Source organism: Cavia porcellus, unplaced genomic scaffold (assembly GCF_034190915.1).
Source record: "Cavia porcellus strain 051 isolate PalLab524CR breed Dunkin Hartley unplaced genomic scaffold, mCavPor4.1 scaffold_17, whole genome shotgun sequence".
NCBI lineage: Eukaryota > Metazoa > Chordata > Mammalia > Rodentia > Caviidae > Cavia > Cavia porcellus.
This window is the reverse complement of record NW_026947500.1, coordinates 64,576,731-64,595,516: the sequence shown is the minus strand read 5'-3', so window position 1 is coordinate 64,595,516 and position 18,786 is coordinate 64,576,731. Positions and strand designations below refer to the sequence as shown.

The window sequence follows — 18,786 nt, the reverse complement described above, 5'->3', positions numbered from 1 at the left end:
TCCCCGAAGCCACTCTTAGAATAAGAAGCCAGACGTGGTAGTGCATCCCTGGAACCCCAGCGCATGGAAAGCCGAGGCAGGAAGATCGCAGTGAGTTCAAAACCAACCTGGGCAGCAGAGTGAATTCATGGCCAGCCTGAACTGCATAGCAAGATCCTGTTCCCAAAAACTAAAGGAGAGAAGGAACACAAGAAAGACCTCAGTGCCTCCTTTTCCTCCCTAGAACTCTGCAAAGTATACCAGGGGCACTCACTCACAGAGAGAAATTACATTGGCGAAACAACTCCCCCACCACTAAATTTTATTTCTGGGTCCAGCTATATCATTCCCAACTTCCCCGAGGGGCAAAGGGGTGACCGCATCAGTTGTGTCACTTTTCTTTTTTATGAATGGACAGGAAGGAAGACACAGAGACACACTCACAGGAAAGGACATTTGAGAGTTGACTGGAAGCCACATTCCCATTTGCAGAAAGAAGGAAGAAGGGAAATGAGAGAGGGGAAAGACTGGGATGATGGAAAGAGAAACACACACACACACACACACACACACACACACACACACACACACGGGCGCGCGCAGGCACGCAGAGAGAAAGGTTTGGTAGCCCTCTCATTACAAGTTGGTTGGGCATAATGTAAACACTTCTGCCTTGCTTAATCACAGAGCGCTGCCCGTTTAGGTTTCAAAGGCGGCAATAAATTGGGCGTAGCTGAGTGGAGGCTAAAAATTAACCAGCCATCTCTGTTTCAATTTGTAAGAAAACAAAAGCAGAAAGAAATTATAAAAAGGGAAAGGAGAAAGGGGAAAATAAAAAGAGACCAAAGAGGAGAAGGAAGCCACACTGACCCAAAATGCAGGGTGAGGCTGGAAAAGCCAAGCAGAGAAGTAAAACAACTTGGAAGACAAAAGGGAAAGTCGGTTTTAAAGGTTTTGTTTGCTCAGGACCTCCTCCGTGGCACTGCTCGCCTGCCAGGCCTGCTCCCCGGTAGGTGACTCACTCTGGGTGCTCATCCTGGGCCCTGACACCCTGGGGTCCCCACTGCTGCCAAGCAAGGCACAGGAGAAGCCGGAGGGAACCTCTGCTCCCTAGCAAATCAAAGCACCCTCGTGCTCTCCAAACCCCAGCCCCAGCCAACAGGGCTCCTGCCCACCCGCCCCGCATCGAGCCCCAGAACCTGCCCACTGGCTGGCAGCCTCCTCGCCTCTTTTCTGTCTGCTCAGTCTCCTCGGAGGGGATTTCACAGGGCCCTCTCTCCACCGAACTGCCGCCCTCTCTCCCCGGCTGGTGCCAAATCCGGCTTTTCCTGGGCCTTGGGGCAAGCCTCAGGAAAGCCAGCACCTGCTCTCTGAGCCTCACTTTGAGTCATTGCAAATGAGCAAAGATTGACCCTCCAACCGCCTCCGACTCTCACCAAGGCAAAGCGGATAGCTGTGGAGACCTCCCGGCCCCATCCGAAGTACCCATGAGTCCTCTGAAGACCAGGACGGGGCTGTGCGGGAAGGGTCCCACGGCTGGAAGCCAGGGAGGGACGCAGCAGAAGGGAAGAGAGAAAGGCACAAGCTAAATGTGAGGGGTATGACGCAGGCAGGCCCAGCCGGACGGCAGGCTGGGCACCCTGGCCAGGCCCTCGGCGCGTTTCCCTTTACAGTGAAAGGAACAAAACACAGAGCAGATGCCAGCGAGGAAGACCGAACGGGGAGGAAGGTGAGGGGTGACCTACCCGGAGTGTGGACAAAGTAAGCCAGATAAAGATCCAGTTCTTTGATTGTGACTCCAATGTGATGGGGCTGCACGCACAGGCCGGGGTTCGAGCACTGGGGCGACTTGTAGAGCCGCTCCCCGTCAGTACTTTCCAGGGGGATCCCCTTAAACAAAATCACCATGACCAGGTCCAGCCGCCACACCTTGTCGGCCTGGCGCAGGCAGTCAATCCGCCGGATCTTGCCCTTCTGGTCGGGGTTGGACAGCACGCAGCAGGGCGGCTTCTTGCCCGTGATGGTCAGCACGAAGTCCTCGCGGAACTCGGGCCGGATGTCTTTGCGTAGCTTGGCCAGCAGCCGGGATGCCCATTTCTGCTTGATCTCGGGCTTCTCGCCCAGCAGCTCGTCCTTCACGGCGCGCTCCTCGTCCTTGGACATGCGCTTCTCGTGCTTCTTGAAGTACTTGCGCTTCCGCGCCTGCAGGTTGAACCAGGTGTAGGAGAAGGCGCGGACGTGCGGCAGCAGCGCCTCGATGAAGGGGTGGAACTCATCCTGCAGGCGGCAAGCCGGGAGCATGCGGGGCGGGGACGCCGGGACAGGGGAAAGAGAGAAGGAGAACGCAGCGTTAGCGGGGGGGCACGGAGAAAGCCGCCTTCGCCTCCTCCTCCCTCCCCCCGGGACTCCGCTCGCTCGCGCTCGTGACCGTGCCGGGAAAGTGAGGCTGGAAGTCACCACCAGCGCTGCCGGGCGCCTGCTCCCATCTCAGCGTCTGCAGCCAGACAGCGGCACCAGGAGCCTGGTCACACACCTATCGTCTCCCCCTCTCCCTCTCCCCGGCTCCCGCACACACGCGCACACGCGCGCACACACACACAGACACGCACACAGACACGCACACATACACGCGCGCACGACGCCGGTCTCCCCGCCAGGCTGTCGCGCCCATGACATCTCCGAGTCCCATCGCAGCCTGCACGCGTGTCAGCGTGCCCGGCCGTGGGCCTCTGCGCGGACGCCCGCCAGGGCCACGCGGGGGCCACCTCCGTCCCCGTGCCGGCTGCCCCGGAAGGAAGGAAGGAAGCGGAGGGTGCCAGCCCAGCCCATCGAGGAGGAAGCGGCTCTGGAGTCCCCTCCTCGGGCTGGTCCCATCTCCCTTCCCCCTGGTACAGCTGGATCCTCCGCCCCAGCATTTTTTCATCAGACCTCGGTCCTAAATATGTGATTTCAGCTTTGTTATCGACAGCGACACTAATGTTAATCACAGTAATAATGAACAAAACACTTCTTGTTAGCACGCACGCGGAGGTGGGCTCGGCCTCGGGAGGGTGACCAGCACGCGAGTCGGCCTGCGGCCCCTTCCCCAGCCCCCCAGGACCCCGGCACCCTCTTCCCCACTCAGTCAGGTGACAGAGGGCTTGGGCTCGCAGATTTTGGGGTTTTTTTTCTTTTTTCTTTTTTGCTTGTTTTGAAGTTAAATAATTGATTTCTGTTCACAAAAATAAAACTGGAAAAAATTAAATAATTACCATCGGTCTGAAGCACCCGGCCAAGCCCCACGCTCCTCGGTCCCAGATTCCCAGTCCACAGAGTTGTGAGTTGGGGGCGGGTGGGGGAGGGGAGGAGGAGGGGCGGGAGGAAGGTAAATGTTTTAAAGGGGGTTATTATTGGTGTTCTGGGGAATGGGGGCCGGGCTTGGGTGGATTCTCAAACCCTTCCCCCCCGGCCCCCCCACGCTCCATTGCACTGAAGGGGAAAATTAATATTTTTTTTGAAAAGGAGCAAAAAGAAAGAAAGGTCAGGGATAGCAAGCGGGGAGAGGGAGCGAGCTGGCTGCCACGCTCGCCAGGTAAACAAAAGCCGACGTAAAAAAATTTTTTTCAATTGCCCCCCCTGTGCAACCTATTCTAGTTTAAAAAAGAAAGAAAAGGACAAGAAGGAAATAAAAATAGGAGAAATTGAAAAATCAAAACCAACCTCCCACCATCTCCCTCTCCCACAACAAACGCACCCCTGCCCCACCCCCTCCCCCTGCAAAACAAAAACAAAAACAAAAACCAGGAGAGAGAAAAGCGGCAGCTGAAGGCAGAGGCTCTGGGCTTTGGCACCGGCAGAGGGGTGTAAACTTGGAGCTGCCTCCCTCCGCCCGCCCGATCGGAGGAAAAGGGGGAGCTCGCAGATTCCCGGGGAAGAGGACGAGTTCTGACCGGCTGTAGACCGTTGCTGGCAGACGCATGCAGGAGAGAGAGAGGGAGAGAGAGAGGGAGAGAGAGGGAGAAAGGGAGGGAGAGGGAGGAGAGGGAGAGCAAGGGAGGGAGGGAGACCAAGCCCCAGGATGCAGGGAGGACGCGGATGGGATGGAGTGTGTGTGCGCGCGTGTGCTCGGGCGCGTGTGTGTGCGCGCGTGTGCTCGGATGCATGTGTGTGCGCGCGAGTGTGTGTGTGCTCGGCTTTTGGGGGGTTTTGTTGCTCTTTCCTCTCTCTCTCAAACTCCCTCTCTCTCTCCCCTTTCAAGCTCAATCCCCATCCACTCGCTGGTGCCAAGCCAGTTAGGGGGGTGGGGAGCGAGCGCGAGAAGAGAGAGGGAGAAAGAGAGAGAAAGAGGGCGCGCGGGCGAGGATCCACCTATTTGGCGGCCAGACCTCCCCGGGTAGCCAATGGCCGCGCGGGGAGGCGGCGCGGGCGGGGTGGGAGCCCCCGGCAGGCAGTTGGAGACCAAAAACAATTTGCCCAATCGACAAGTTCACGTCTAATGAACAAGCGAAAGTCCAGCAGTTATGAATTTTTCATTCCAGGCTTCCACCCGGGTCCATTTGGCTGCAGTCACCCAGCAAATTTGGGGGGGTTGGAGGTGGGCCGGGGGGGGGGTGCGGATGGAGGAAGATGCGGAATATTTTTTGTTAAAGCCAGAAAAATAAATAAATAAAGGCCTGACTCTGAGGGGGAGCCCCAGAAGGCCTTGGGGGAAGCAGCTGCGCCTTCTCGCTCTGTGTTTTGGTTTCAGTCTTTCTCTCGGCCGGCACACTCTCTCTTTTTCTGTTTGTAGTTCTCTTTTTTTCTCTTTCTGTCTCTCTCTCTCTCTTTTTTTTTTTTTTTTTTTTTTTTTTTTATGTATGGAGCACACGGGCGGGTGGGCCAGTGGAAGTTTTCTCCCGGCCCTGCACTCGAGCCACTTTGCTATGAACAGAAATAAGAAGAAAGCGCCGGAGAAGGCCAAAGCCGGCAGCACCTCCACGCCAGCCTGGGTGCAGCCCGCGCCTCCTCCCCGCCCCACACCCAGCCACACACTGGGGATGCCAACACCGCCATGCAGCCTGACTCTCAGAACTGCAACAGTTTATTAAAATAGTCCCCTGTCACAGCACCCTGCTGACAGGCACTGCACACAGCCACACATACAGCAGCCCTGGGGAGAAGGGACAAAGGCTGGACTCTGCCTCTCACTCCAGGGGGCACCGGCCTCCTGCCCTCTTGCCCCTCAACCCCCAAGGTCAAGTGTTTGCCTTTCTAAGTTTGCCCTCCCACTGGATCTGAGGTTAGCTCCACACCTGTCTCCCACATCCATCCAGATTAGAGGCCCCCCAACAAAGTGGGGGCTGCAAAAACAGAAAAGGAGAAACCCAGGACAAGGGGGAGCGTCAGCACACAGTGAGCAGAGGGTCCCGCAGGGAAGCTGGGCCAGCTGAGGCAGTCCGGCCAGGGACCTCCAGCCAGCCACCTAGCCTGCCAGCCAGCCAGCAGGTCTCTAGCCTGGGCCCTCCTCTCAGCTGGCAGCAGGCTGAGCCCTGAGGAGAAGGAGTCCCCAGTCTTTAGGGGGCCCCTTTAGATAGGAGTGTGGGACAGCCAAACCTTAAGACTTGGGGAAAGCAGGACAGAGGAGCCCACTGGAAGCCAGAGGGAAAGCAGGACCAAAGGAAGAAGGACGGACAGATGGCAACCTGATCCCACCAGAGCCCTCTCCCAGGCCCAGCCCTCAGCTGGCAAAAGAAGAGAGGTTCACTGCTCCTTCGCCCCCTTCCGCTCCAAACCCAGCCCGCTGCGGCCTTCCTTTGCTGGCGCAGGTTCTGGAGGAGGCCTCTGGCCCTGGGCCGGCCCTGCACCCCAATAGCGGGAGAGGGAGAGGTGCCGCCCTACATCAGCTGGGAACCCCACCTTCAGAATGGCCACTCCAGTGAGGCCAGCCCAGCGCCCAGGGTGCAGGAGGCAGGTGTGGTCACCCACAGGTCTGGGGGCTCTGCTTAAATAATTCAGGTCCCATTAAAAACCAGTTTGGGTTACAGCCTCCCAAGGGAGACGCACCCTGTGAGGCACCAAGCTGCAACTTGACTTCCATAAAAACCACAGGGGACTCTGTATTTGGCATGGGGTGTCTTTGTGATGTCCTGACTCTGCTAAGTGTTAGCCGCTGACCAGGAAATGACCAGGGCGGCCCGGCAGCAGCAGCAGCGAAGGCTGCGGGTTCCTCCTAGAGTCCGGTGGCCCAGCGTGGCCAGCCCAGGATGAGGGAGGTGGGGAGCAAGGGTCACACGCAGTGGGGGACGCTGCTGGGGGACCTGGGGAGCTGCAGGACTCCCTTGCTGGGAGAGGGGAGAGACTCTGGGTCCCAGGAGGAGAGGGAGGCCTGGAAGAGGAGCCCGAAGTGTCTGCAGGCCTCAGGGATCCTTAGGAGCCTGTCAGAGGAGAACACTGGTCACCTGCCCTTCTCTCCACCGGAGGTAACCTTGGAGGTGTGCAAGGCCCCAGGGGGAAGCCCTCCCCCCAAAAGCTGCCTGCAGGGCATTGAGAAGGCCAAGACAAGGTCAGGGAAGGCAGAGTCCCCCTCCTCCATCAGGGCTGCTAGGGTTCCTCTGGAAACACTTCAGCCAGGCATGCACCCCTGCCCCCCAGGCCCCCAGTGGCTGCGACAGCCTGGACACGCCCCTCAGACGCCCTGGACAAAAGGGAACTGTCCCCCTTTTGTTAGGTGAGAGTCCAGGTTCCCGCTGGAAGATTACCTGTCCCTGTCCCGGCCTCCCTGCTTTTCCCGCCTGCCCTCCTGCAGCCCAGATGGCTCGGCACCCACAGCCAGGACCAGAGCCCAGCTGGGAGCCCTCAGAGGGCTCGGGCACCCCCAAGCCCCATCTCAGCTGGCCAGAGTGAGGGCACAGCAGATCACCCCGAAAAGCAAGAGGCCGAGGGAAAGGAAGCAGCGGCGAAAACACCCAGGGGAAGGGAAAGGGAGGCTGAAGGACAAGGGAAAGTCATAAAGAAAAAGCAAGAAAACTGGGGGGAAGTTGCCTCCCCAGGAACAGAAAAATCAAGACACTGCCAGAAATAAAACCTGGGAAATCCGCATGGGATCTCGTCAGCTGGAAGTAGCTGTGTCTTTGTGAATGAAAGGTGGCATTCATTTTTATTGTTGAGGATACAGAATTTGCTTTTTTTAAAAAAAAAAGTTTCTATGGAAAGATTTCTCAAATATCTATACCAGTTGCAGTCATCACTAGGAGAAATTAGTCCTTCCTGAAAAAAATTATAATAATAGTAATAATAACATAACTGAGCAAGCCATAAAGAAAGAGAGATGAGGAGGAGAAGAAAAAGAAGGAGAATCAAAAATCAAACCTAGAGAGACCGAGAATGCCAACCTGGTTTTTGCCAAACCAGCAAAAATAAATAAGGTAAAGATACAGGGAAAAAAGACAGTAAAAAATGGGGGAAAGCAAGAAAAAGAAAAGAGATTTTTTAAAAAAGTAAGGCTCTGGGATGGGGGAAAAAGAAAGACAAATTAGCTAAGGGAAAGAACTGGTGGAAAAGTGAGATGAGGTCTCAAAGCTGCCACAAAATGCAGTCCTGTCAGCTGAGGCCGGGGACTTTCTGAGGAAAAACAGAAAACTGCATGAGGTTCCTCCTTTACTCACACACACGGCATTCAGAATTCTTTAAGGAACAAAATAATTTTCCCAGCCTGGAGCAGGTTTTGCAGCTGGACCAATACCTGCCACGAGTGAAATTCTATTTTGGAAGATCTAGGCCCCTGTCTCTTTACTTTTAAGCAAGTACTCCTATGCCCACAACCTGCTGGCTTGAGGGCCCAGGCCCAGGCTGATCCCGGGTCCCTGTGATGGCCACATGGCGCACAAACCTTTCTGAGGGATCCCTCAGACCCCAGCACCCATTCACCACTGCACACCCGCAGACACGGTGAGAAAAGGAAACCAAACAGGCCGCAAACAGAGCCACAATTAGTTTGCCGAATTCCTGGCATTTTATTTTCCAGTCTGGGTCTGAATAGAAAGAGGCCAATTTCCCATCCCTGAGATTTCCGCCTCGCCCACGGTCACTGGTTCTGGAAGGCCGCAAGGAGGCCGTGGCCAGATTTGTGGGCAGAGAAGGGGACGCCGGAGTGGACGGGGTGGCGGCGGCAGCCCTGGACACTAAGGAAGGGACCCTCCTAGCGGTGGGTGGCGCCTGGGGGGCGGGAAGGGGATCTGCAGCCAGAGCAAAACCATCGGAGAGTCTGCAAACGCCAGGAATGGAAACCGGAAAATGCACTTTTGGAAGAGGCTCAGAAAATTTGGACAATGCGGGTTTTTGGCTGCCTTGGGCCTGCTGTACTGCGCTCTCGGGAAAAGCAGCCGCAGGGTCTGTTTTGGGGCACCCTAGGCAGCCCTGCACCCCTCTGTCGGATGGGATGGGTAGCTGCGGCCTGTCTCAGATTGAGGCCGAACCTCTCCCCTGTGAGCCGCCCTCCCTTTCCCTGCCCTTTCTCCCGCTGACTACAAACCAGGAGCAGTGGCCTGGGACCGGGCCAACAGGCAGCCTTGTTCTGGCTCGGAGCGCCCGCTGCTCCAGGCACACCCCTCACCCTCTTGGCACAGCAGAGCCAGAGGAGGAAAGGGGGATCTGGAGAGAGGATCCATTCTCTCCAGTGCCACTGGAAACTGTTTACTTGCATCTTGTCCTCGATGGGGAATGGGAAACAAAAAACCCTCGTCTTTAATTCATTACTTAGCTTGAAACTTCCTCGTGTCACCAAATACATGTAAAAGCCAGGGAGACTACGGCCCTGTCCCCTTGCATGTGAGCTGTGAGGGGCTAAGGCCTGCCACAGGCACAGGACAGGTGACGGCCGGGCGGGCGGGCGTAAGGCCTCAGGCCAGCATGGAGCCTGGGGCCCACCAGCTGGCCCAGAAGGCGACAGTCCACAGTGCCCCCCCAGGATGGGGACAGCGAGAAACCCCACAGGCCAACTTCACAACTTTCACAAACAGGTGAGGGAGGAAAGACCAGCACAGCACTGTACACGCACCTGCAGGGTAGCAGAGGAGGCCAGACCAAGATGTGGACACCCCGCAAGGCCCAGAGGCCGCCAGGACAAGCTCTTCATCCTTGGGGGGCTCTGGATGACTCAGGAACCGGAGGGTAACAAACCCCAAAGCATGCTAACCTTTCCCGCCTTTGCAAGAGCTCCACCAAGAGCACCCCAAAACCCGCACACATGCACGCTTATCCCGCCAGGAAAAAGCTTTTGAGCCCGCTGTGCCCAGGGCTACCTGCACAGCCAGCACGTTTGGTTCCAGGGAGCCTCCTCCCTGGGTCCCTGGAGTGGGGGATTCTCACTGTCTCTCCTGGGTAGCCCAAGCAGTCCTGTCTGGGCAGGCGGCCTTTGCCCAAAATGAAACACTTTGGGGTTCAGGAGGATGTTTTCAATCCCTCAAAATACATGGCTCCTAGCCACCACCCCCCATTATTTTATCACCCAGACATTGCCAAGGAAATGCAAGACCCTCCCTGGTCTGGAGGCTGGTCGGCCCCAGCCCAGCCTGGCACGAGTGCCGGGGAGCCCAGGACGGTCATGCCCACCCCTCGGCCAGCCCGCTCCATCTCCTCGGCTTCCTTTCTTTCTCTCCCTCTCTCCCCCTCTGTGTCCTCCAGCTCCAACACAAACTGTTTGCACGGGAAGTCTCCCTCTATGACCCGATTCAGCACACACAAGAGAAAACTGTGGGCGACAGCCCCAAGTCCTAACGAACTTGAGTTAATTAATGCTAAGGAAGAAAAGCGTGCCCCGGCTCTGTTGAATCACGGTTCACTAGCCCTTTCAGTGTGCTGTGGGTGGAGGAGAAAAAAGAGGCTTTTTGGTTCAAATATTTTTGGGGGGCGAAGAGAAAACAAAAACACCGCAGAAGGACCGCGGAGGGTGGAGGGCCAAGCTGCCGCTACCTGCCCAGAGAAGCCGGGCCAGAAGGGGGAGCCGGGCGAGGGGAGCAGTGTCCTCTACCCGTTAGGCTCGGCCTAGCCTGGCCTGCGGGAAGGGAAGGCAAGCCGGAGAGGACGGTGGGCCTCGGCCTCCTCCAAAAATTATACTGTCAGATGACAGAATAACATTTTTTTTTTAAAAAAAAGTCCAAACCCAGCAACTCAATTTGAACAGAGCCGTGAAAATGTTTTAACAGTGCAGGAAACTGAAGCAGGGATGGCAAGGGTACAGAAAATTTAAGTGTGCAGGAAAAAAAAACCAGAAGAGGTGGCGATGGGGGGGGGACAGGAAGAACAGCTGCAATTTGCTTTCCAGATGTTGACAGCAAAATGTAATTGGCCAGGAACCCACTCCTCACCACTCAGGCCTGGCCTGAGATGTTAAGATGCTACCTCGGTACCTGCGGCTCCTGCCCAGCGCAGTGGCTGCCAGTCGCTGCACACTGGACGGGTCAGGAAGGCTGGTGGGCTGCACGGCTCCCAGATTTTTTTTTTTAAATCAGACCACTAATTTTTACAAGCCTTCCCACCATCCTTGGCAGGGTGGACTGAGCAGAGCCAGGCTGGGAGATATTTTTATTTAAATTTTTACTATGATTTTATAACACACGGCCTTCTCTCTGGTCTCTGAGGCCGGGGCTTCCTTTCTTCAATAAACTTTTTAACAGGAGCGTGGCACGTCTAACAAAGAAGCGTGTGCACACAGTCAGTGTGTGGCTGGCTGGACACATTTACACAAAGAGGACACACCCAGGGAACCCCACCCAGATGAAGAAACACACTGTGGGCCCGGCGGCACTGCCGATGCAGACCAGGCCTCCAAGCTGTTTCCCGTTCCTTCCAGCGTGAGTGTGCGGCCTCTCGGGCCTGAGCACTTTCGGGGTGCTCTACTCCTGTGAGCACGGACAGGTGTGGCCTGGAGAAGCCCCCTCCTCCCTCTGCACAGGGCATGTGTGTATGTCCGTCCATCTGTCTGTCTGCGTGTCTCTCCCTCTAGGCCTCCAGGTAGCTGCCCTGCTCCGATCTCTTCCACACAGTGACCTCTGTCACCGTACAGCACAGCTCCGAAGGGTGGGGGACAGCAAGCCTCAGAGGGTGTCTCCCCTCACCCCACCCCAGCTGCTGTATATAGGCCAGTGGGGAAGTGACCCTGAGAGCCAGTGGTTCCCCAGGACGAAGGAGGTCAGGCAGGCCGGCCCCTGGTCTACCAGACCCCTGCAGGGCCCAGGAGGGGCGGGCGGCAGCAGGGCAGCGCTAGGCACTAGGGTCCCAGGGTCCCTCCCGGGCTTGTGGCTGCTTGTGGCTGCTTCGGGGACAGAGCGGAACCCTGCCTTCTTGTCAGCCAACTCCTTCCCTGGCTCCAGCCCCAGCTGGCTCCCCCCTCACTTTCACTAGCACTAAATTTACTTTATAATTTTAAAATTAAATTTTAAAAAAAGCAGGAAAGAGAAAGCACTGAAGGCAAAATACCTCCCACAATATCTCTCCAAGGAGGAAAGGGGAAAAAAAAGTTTCTGCTTATGTAAAAAGACAAATGCAAGGGGTTGCTAAAGAGCCCGAGTGCCAAGCAGCAAGGAAAATAAGACAGAAACACATTTAATTAAAAACACCTGAAGCAAATAAATAAATAACTCCCCGTGCAGCTCGCAGGCGCCCGCTCTCCCATCCCTCCAAGCCGCCTCAGAGCCTGCCAGTTCCCCAGGGTCCACCCGCACCCAGAGGGAGGCCCGGAGCAGCCCCCTGCGCCCCTGCCCACATCCCTCCAGGCAGTGCCCAGCAGCTGGCCCCAGCCCTGCCCTTCCTTCTCAAAGCCAAGCCCTCGGGCAGCGTGGAGGCACTGACCTGCGGGGGATCCCCAGGCCCAGCCCAAGTGGGCATGTCTGGGCCCTACCGCGGGTCCTCAGGACCACTGGTTCTTTTCCTGCTACCTACGGCGGCAGAGCAGGAGACCTGGGCCCTCGAGCAAGAGGTCTCTAGAGACCCCCAATCCTCCCTCTGTCTGGTGAGCAGCACCACCTGGAAAGCAGCCCCGGGCTGGGCTGGCACAGGGCACCGGAGCCCAGCGCCTCTGCCTCTCTCTGTCTTCCTTTTTAAAATCAACCCGTGCAAACCCGGCAGTGGGTCAGGGCCAGCCGCCGCGAGGTTCCAGGCTTCTGCCAGTTTGGATTTGCGAGTCAGACCAGAGCAAAGGGAAAGGTGGGAGAGGGAGAAGGGGGAAGAAAAAAAAAAAAAAAAAACCAAGAAGCCCGTATTAAAACTAACCGGCTCTGCCGAAAAGCAAAGGCACTCTTTTCAGTTTTAGAGAAGACAATGCCCGTGGAGAGGAGAGGAGAGGAGTTATTTCTCACTCTTTAATTATTCCAATGCTTAGCGTTATTTAAAAAAAACCACACACATTAGCCAATGATATATTCTAACCCTCAACAAAGCTGGTATTTTTCTCTGATTACAGACTTTGCCGTGGCAAACCCAGGCTCCAACGGCAGAGGCAGCGCGTGCAGAAGTGCCCTTCTCAATGAGATACAATTTTATTAAAATCCTAATCATCCCCTGCATCTCCATGCCGATGCCTCTGCAGCCAGGGAGCCCAGATGCCTCCCGCCAGTTTCCCTTGGGGTTTGGCGCCCCAGGCTTAGTCTCAGGACTGGGGAGCTTCGCTGGCCACACGGTTTTGTCCCTGGAACTCTCTACCCCGCATTAATGGTTTCCACCATGCAGCCTGTCTCATTGGTTTGTAAAAGTAGTAAAAACTCCTTTAAATTAAAAAAAAAAAGTGTCTCTTTAAAGAAAAGGAGCCGGGCATGGTGGTGCACACTTGTAATCCCAACATTCAGGAGGCTGAGGCAGGGGGGTCATTGCAAATTCAAGACCAGCTTGGACTACAAAGTGAGCCCAAGGCCAGCCTAACTGTATAAGGAGACCTTGTCTCAAAAAGACAAAAAAACATAAATAAATAAAGAAAAGATGAAAATAAGTTAAAAAAAAAAAAAAAAAAAAAAGAGCCCAGCACTACGGTGCATGGACTGGGTAGGGTGTGGGGTGCTTACCCCAAGGGGCCGCCCCTGGGTCATGGGTGCAGGGCGGTGCCCTCTCGGCCTCTATCCTTGGCTAGAGCTGCTGGGGCATCTGAGTCACCCACACGTGGAAAGGGAAATGGTCTTAACACCATCAAAGTGCGTTTAAGTTTAAGTAATTGGGGAGACCAGAGCTGCTTTACGAGGGCTCCCCAGAGGCACTTTCTCTGCCCTCCGGGGCAGGGCAGGCAGCTCTGGCTGGGGGACAAGACCTTGACCCCAAGACTGCACTTTCCCTCCTCTCCCCACAAAGTCTTGCCACTCGGCTGACTGGCTAGGAGATCTTGGTGCCCCCAAATTCAAGAAGGCGCCCCAGGAGGCAAGGCAGTACCGCCCCTCAGAGTCGGAGAAGTGTTTTACGGGTGGCTGTGGGGTTAGTTTCTGGGTTTTGTTTTTGTTTGAGGCCACGCAGCTGCCAGACATAAGGGAGCAGGAGCGGGGAGCAGCCCTCTGGACCCTGGGTCGCCTTTCTGCACCACTCGCCCCCGACCCTCCCTCCTAGCAAATGGAACTGCCCGGTGCACTTCCCTGCCGCCTCCCCTCTCCCCAAAAACAGAACAGAGGAAAGCGGAGAAAGGCGGCTCACCAAAGAGCTGGGATCTGCAGCCCGAATGATTCAGACGGATACCCCAGGAGCCCCAACCTGTCGTCCAGCTCAGAACCGCACGCACCTCATGCCCGCGCACCCCATCGCTGTCCCGGGCCTTCCATGACAGAGTCAGGACACTTGAGGCCAGGACGCCCACCCTCTGCTTTGGGCACTGCTCGTGATGAGGCCCTGGTGCCGGGCGGGGTCACTTTCTGGGGTTCCCAGGCCGAAACTGCACCTCGCCCCCCTGGAGGGTGAGGGGAGCCCCCCTCCCGCGCCTGCGCCTGCGGAGCCCGTGCTTCTGACCCCCGGGCTATCCTGCTGCTGCCACTTCTTTCCCTCTGTCGCCGGTGCCCCGGACCAGATGCGTGCATGGAGGCGCAGGCGCCAGATGCGCGCCCAACGGCCCTCTCCCTGGCTTGCAACCCGTGGCTGTAGCTGACCCAGAAGGCCTTTGCGCTAAGGGCACCCAGAGTCACAATAAGGGATCCCACTCCGTGCCTCTGCAGGGGTCGCGGGTTCAAGCACAGTGCTCGCCTGGGCTGGGAAGGGGCCTCAAGGAGTGGGGTGCGCCCTGCCAGGTTCCTTGGGGGCTTCGTGAAGGCGCAGTGGCCCCCTCGCTGTGTTTAGCAGCATCATGACCTCCAGGTAATAACGCTGGCCTGGGGCGGCTCTGAGGAGTTCCAGGTCACCCACTCCCCAATGCTCAGCAACTACCTGTGCCCCAGAGGTGCCATGCAGGAACCCACAACCTCCGCGTGGAGGTACCCAGCCCTGGGCTCCCCTGGGAGAAGCCAAGCTGGGGGCTGGGAAGGGTAGGTGTTGCAGGGAGGGCATTACAGGGTCTCCTGGTGGAGAACTGCAGGCTGTCACCCAGGATTAATTTAAGCAGCATCTCCAGCCAGCACCCACCCCCGCGGCTGTGTTCCCAGGAGGACCACAAGGAGTGGAGGCGCAGTCCGGCCAGTAGTGGGCCAGGTGAGGAAGGGGACCCCGGGCTTCACAAAAGCTGAGCTGGGCTGGGCGTGTGCACCAAGCGGTTTGGTATGAATCCTGCTGGGGTGGGGAAAATGAGGCACAGACAGAGAGGAGCAGCTCTCCTGTGTGTATAAGCCGTGTAAAGGCTCACATTTTTTTTCCAGTCTTTCTGAGATAGGGTCTCACTGTGCAGTCCTGGCTGACCTTGAGCTCACTTTGTAGACCAGGCTGGTCTCAAACTCGGTTATCCCCCTGCCTCAGCCTCCCAAATGCTGGGATGGCAGACGTGCACCACCATACCCGCCTTAAAGGTGCACATTTCAAATACAGACGGAGCTCTGCGAGGCCCACTGGGCTATGGCCTGGCACCTCTGCACCCAGGGACACCTGGGGAGGTGATGCTCCTAAGAGAGAAGAGTATGGCGGCAATCCAGCCTCCCGGCCAGCCCTCCCCCCAGCAGCCTGAGAGTAGCTTTAGAGCCAGGTGCCCTAGGCAGCCTGGCAGGTGTGGCATTCACGTGAACCACACACATGTATTGCTCCGGAGGTGTGTGCCCACACAGGCCTGGAGCTACACGTGCAGGTAAAGGGGCTGGTGAGAGTTCACGGCCCCAGGGGTGAAATACCTCCTGGGAGATAGGGCTGTCCATGCCTGGATGTGTCTGAGACCCCCATGCTGCACCAGACGAGAGCCTGCACACGTGCATCCCAGCTTTGGCAGGCCTGGGTGTACATATGTGCCTGGAATGAGGCCGGGGGATAGATATGCTTCCAACATGGCCTGAAACCACTGCATGGGACAGAGTCTGCATGTGTGCATATGTGTATGTATGTATGTGAGTATAAATATGTGTGTATACGTGTATCTTTGTGAGTATATATGTATTTGTGCATATATGTGTATAGTGTCTATGTGTATGTCTGTGTGTATGTGCATCTGTATGTGGGTATATCTATGCATACATGCATATGTATACATCTCTGTGTGTGTTGTGTGCATATGCATGTGTATGTGTGTATGTACATGTGAGCATATATATGTGCATGCATGTATATCTGTATGTGTGTATATATGCATGTATGTGTGTATATGTGTATGCATGTGCTTGTGGGCATGTATGTGTATATTGCATGTGCATGTATATGTATATGTGAGTGTATGTTGTGCACATGTGTATGTATATGTGTATTGTGTATAAGTGTACATGTGTGTGCACGTATGTATGCATGCACCTGTATTGTGTATGTGTCTATCTGTGTGTATGTATGTGTGTGCATATATTTGTATGTGTATATTGTATTGTGTGCATGCATGCGTATGCATGTTGTATGTGTGCATGTATGTGTATGAGTGTGTCTGCACATGTGTGTGCATGTATATCTTTGTGTTTGTGTGTATATTGTGCATATGTGTATATGTATGTGTACATGCATGCGTATGCATGTCTTTATATGTGTGCATATGCAGCTGTGTACATGTGCATATATTGTGTGTATATGTGTGTATGTGCGTGTATGCATGTCTTTCTGTATATGTGTCTCTGCATGTGTCTGCATATTTGCATATGTGTATGTGTGTTTGCAGGTATGTGCATATTGTATGTGCACATATATGCATGTGTGTATGTATGTTATGCATGTGTGTATATCTACACATAAGTGTGTACATATGTGCATATGTGCATGCATGCATCTTTATTGATTGTGTCTGTGTATATGTGTGCATGTACGTGGGTGCATGTGTACATTATATGTGCATGTATGTGTTTGTATGTCTATATGAGTGTACATGTGTGTTTGTGCATGTGTATGCATCTATGTACATGTGTGCATATGTATGCATGTATGTGCATGTGTATACTGTGTGTCTGTATGTGTATATTGTGTGTATGTGTGAGCACGTGTATGCATCTGTATACGTATGTATGCATGTGTGTATATGTATGTATATATGTGTGTATATATGAGTGTATGCATCTCTGTATGTTTGTGTGTTATGTGTCTATATGTCTTTGTGTACATGTGTGTGCATGTATATATATTGTGTTATGTGTATATGTGTATGTGTCTATATGCATTTGTGTATACATGTGTACAGGTGTGTGCATGTGTATATTGTGTGTATTTGTATGTATGTATATACTGTGTGTATGTATATGTGTATGTGTGTGTGTGCATGTGCATGTGTGTACATGTGCCCCCAAATGCCCTGCAGAGCCATGGGACTGGGGCACACATGCACCTGGGGCCTGGGCCTTGGCAGAGCAGGGCTCTGTGTGCCAGGGACTCCAGGCCTCCAGCAAGGAAGGGCTGTGTGTACTTGGGCACTGTCAGGACCAGCAGGGCCGGGATCTGGACCCCAGCGGGCTCAGGGGCAGGACGGGTGGCCCAGAAGCCTCCCAGGGCTGTCCTTGGAGCCAACCATGTTAGTTTTGGCAGAGACAACTACAATGGGGGAAGCCCCTGAGCAGGTAGGTGGGGGCAAAGAAGGGGTAGGGGGGGAAGGCAGACGGTGGTGAGGGAGGAGGGAGCACCACAGAATTGGGTGGGGGGCACCTAGCCCTAACTCTAACCCCAGGCACATCAGGCCACAGGGAGGCCTGGCCTCCCCTCTGCACCTGCACATGGCCCTCAGACCCAGTAAACTGCACGCAGGCACAGGCTTCCCAGTGCCCAACCTGGAACCCCGCGACATTCGCAGGGAGAATGTGTCCCTGGCCACAGGCAGCGTGAGCACCCTTCACCTTGGTGCAGAACCTCAGCTTTCCCTGCCTGGGGCAGCGGAAGGGGAAGGGGTTCCTACAGGAGTCGAAGCCCAGATCGGGGGACAGGGTCACAGGGGAACAGCAACCATCTAAGTCTTGCTGCTCCTGGGGATCCTGCAGGCAACTCCCCCACCGCACGGCACCCTGTGACCTTGGCCCTTAACCTTGTGGCCTCAGCCTCTTCTGCTGTCAAACAGGTCATTCCCACCTGCCCTGCGTCGGGGAGGTCGTGGGAGGCCGCGGGGCCAGGCCGCCTGCCCGCCCGCTGGCCGGCCGCCTGCTCTGGAAACAGTCGCTGTTATTTTTATTGTGAGGAATCCATGGCTGTGACAAGCTGTGACGCTTGGTGTGATCGCGTGAGGCTGTCTGTGTGTGCGACTGTGCCGCTGTGTGTGCATGTGTGTGCGTGTGTGTGTGACAGGTTGTGTGTGAGACTGTGCGTGGACGACAGATTGTGCCGGTGTGCGGCGGTGCCTGTGACAGGCTGTCACCACTCGACAGACTGCGGGTGGCGGGGTGTTGCGGGCGCTGACTATGAGTGGAGATGAGGCGGTATGTGGGGTTGGGCCTGGGGGACCCCAAAAACCCACCTAGTGGGGAGCCTTGTGAGTACTGGAGGAGGACAGTGGCCCGGGGGCCCTGGGGCCTTGATTTTTCCACCGCACTCCTTGGGCCTCAGTGGGCTCAGAAGAGCCCTGTTGAAGGGCCCTGTGACAGCTCTCTCCTGCCCACGGTGTCGCCTTGAGTTCCCTGTGCCCAGCCTCTCCCTAAGGTTTAGGGACTCCCTGAGGTGTCAGGGACCAAAGGGTACAGGCGACCTCGCCTGAGTGGCTTCGTGCGCCGGACAGACACCCCACGCCCACTTCCCACTCCCTCCCTAAGCTCCAGGCCTGGGCAGGGCCGGCAGAAACCCAGAGAAGGAAGAGATCTGGCGAGAGATGCAGGGAAGCTGGACCAGCAGAGAAGCAAGGGGCAAACCAAGAGGACTGGGATGTCGGGGAAGAGAGGCGAGGGAGCAGGGTGCCCGGCAGGTGAAGCATGCTCCAGGCCAGGCCCAGCCTTCTTGTAGTCCAGCTGCATGGACCGGGCTGCAAAGCAGTGTTGGGCATCGGACCTCCATTTTGGGCTCGTATTTAGGGTCTTGGCCCAGTCACCCTGTGTCTTCCCACTTAGCATGGGGTTCCACAAAGCCTCATGCCAGCCACATCTGTGGCTGGGGAAACTGAGGCTGGCAGCCCCGACCGAGCACAACTGGGACTCCAGAGAGCTGGAGACTTAGGAGCTCAAGGCGCAGGCCACGTGCCCACCCAGAGCCCCCGTGTCACCGTGGGAGGGGTGATGGAGTGCCCACGGCCTCCCTAGCAGGTCAAGCTAAGCGTGCCGTCCGGGCCATGGGGTAGTGTGTTCGTCTGTCATGTGTGTCCGAGTGAGTGTTTGG

The 18,786-nt window shown here is 55.9% G+C and overlaps 1 protein-coding gene across 7 annotated transcripts in view; it reads right to left on the bottom strand.

The window, feature by feature from the left end:
• Positions 1-18,786, bottom strand: part of Nfix (nuclear factor I X) — a 77,770-nt gene that overhangs the window by 49,757 nt on the left and 9,227 nt on the right. For 4 of the 7 annotated variants that reach the window (XM_063228464.1, XM_063228461.1, XM_063228460.1 and 1 more), the window contains one exon: positions 1,725-2,256. In XM_063228464.1, the coding sequence (XP_063084534.1) occupies positions 1,725-2,256 (532 nt within the window). Of the gene's footprint in view, positions 1-1,724; positions 2,296-2,606; positions 3,031-3,230; positions 3,681-18,786 lie in introns of those variants that run through there. The other 3 variants (XM_063228465.1, XM_063228462.1, XM_063228466.1) reach the window with 3 other exon arrangements.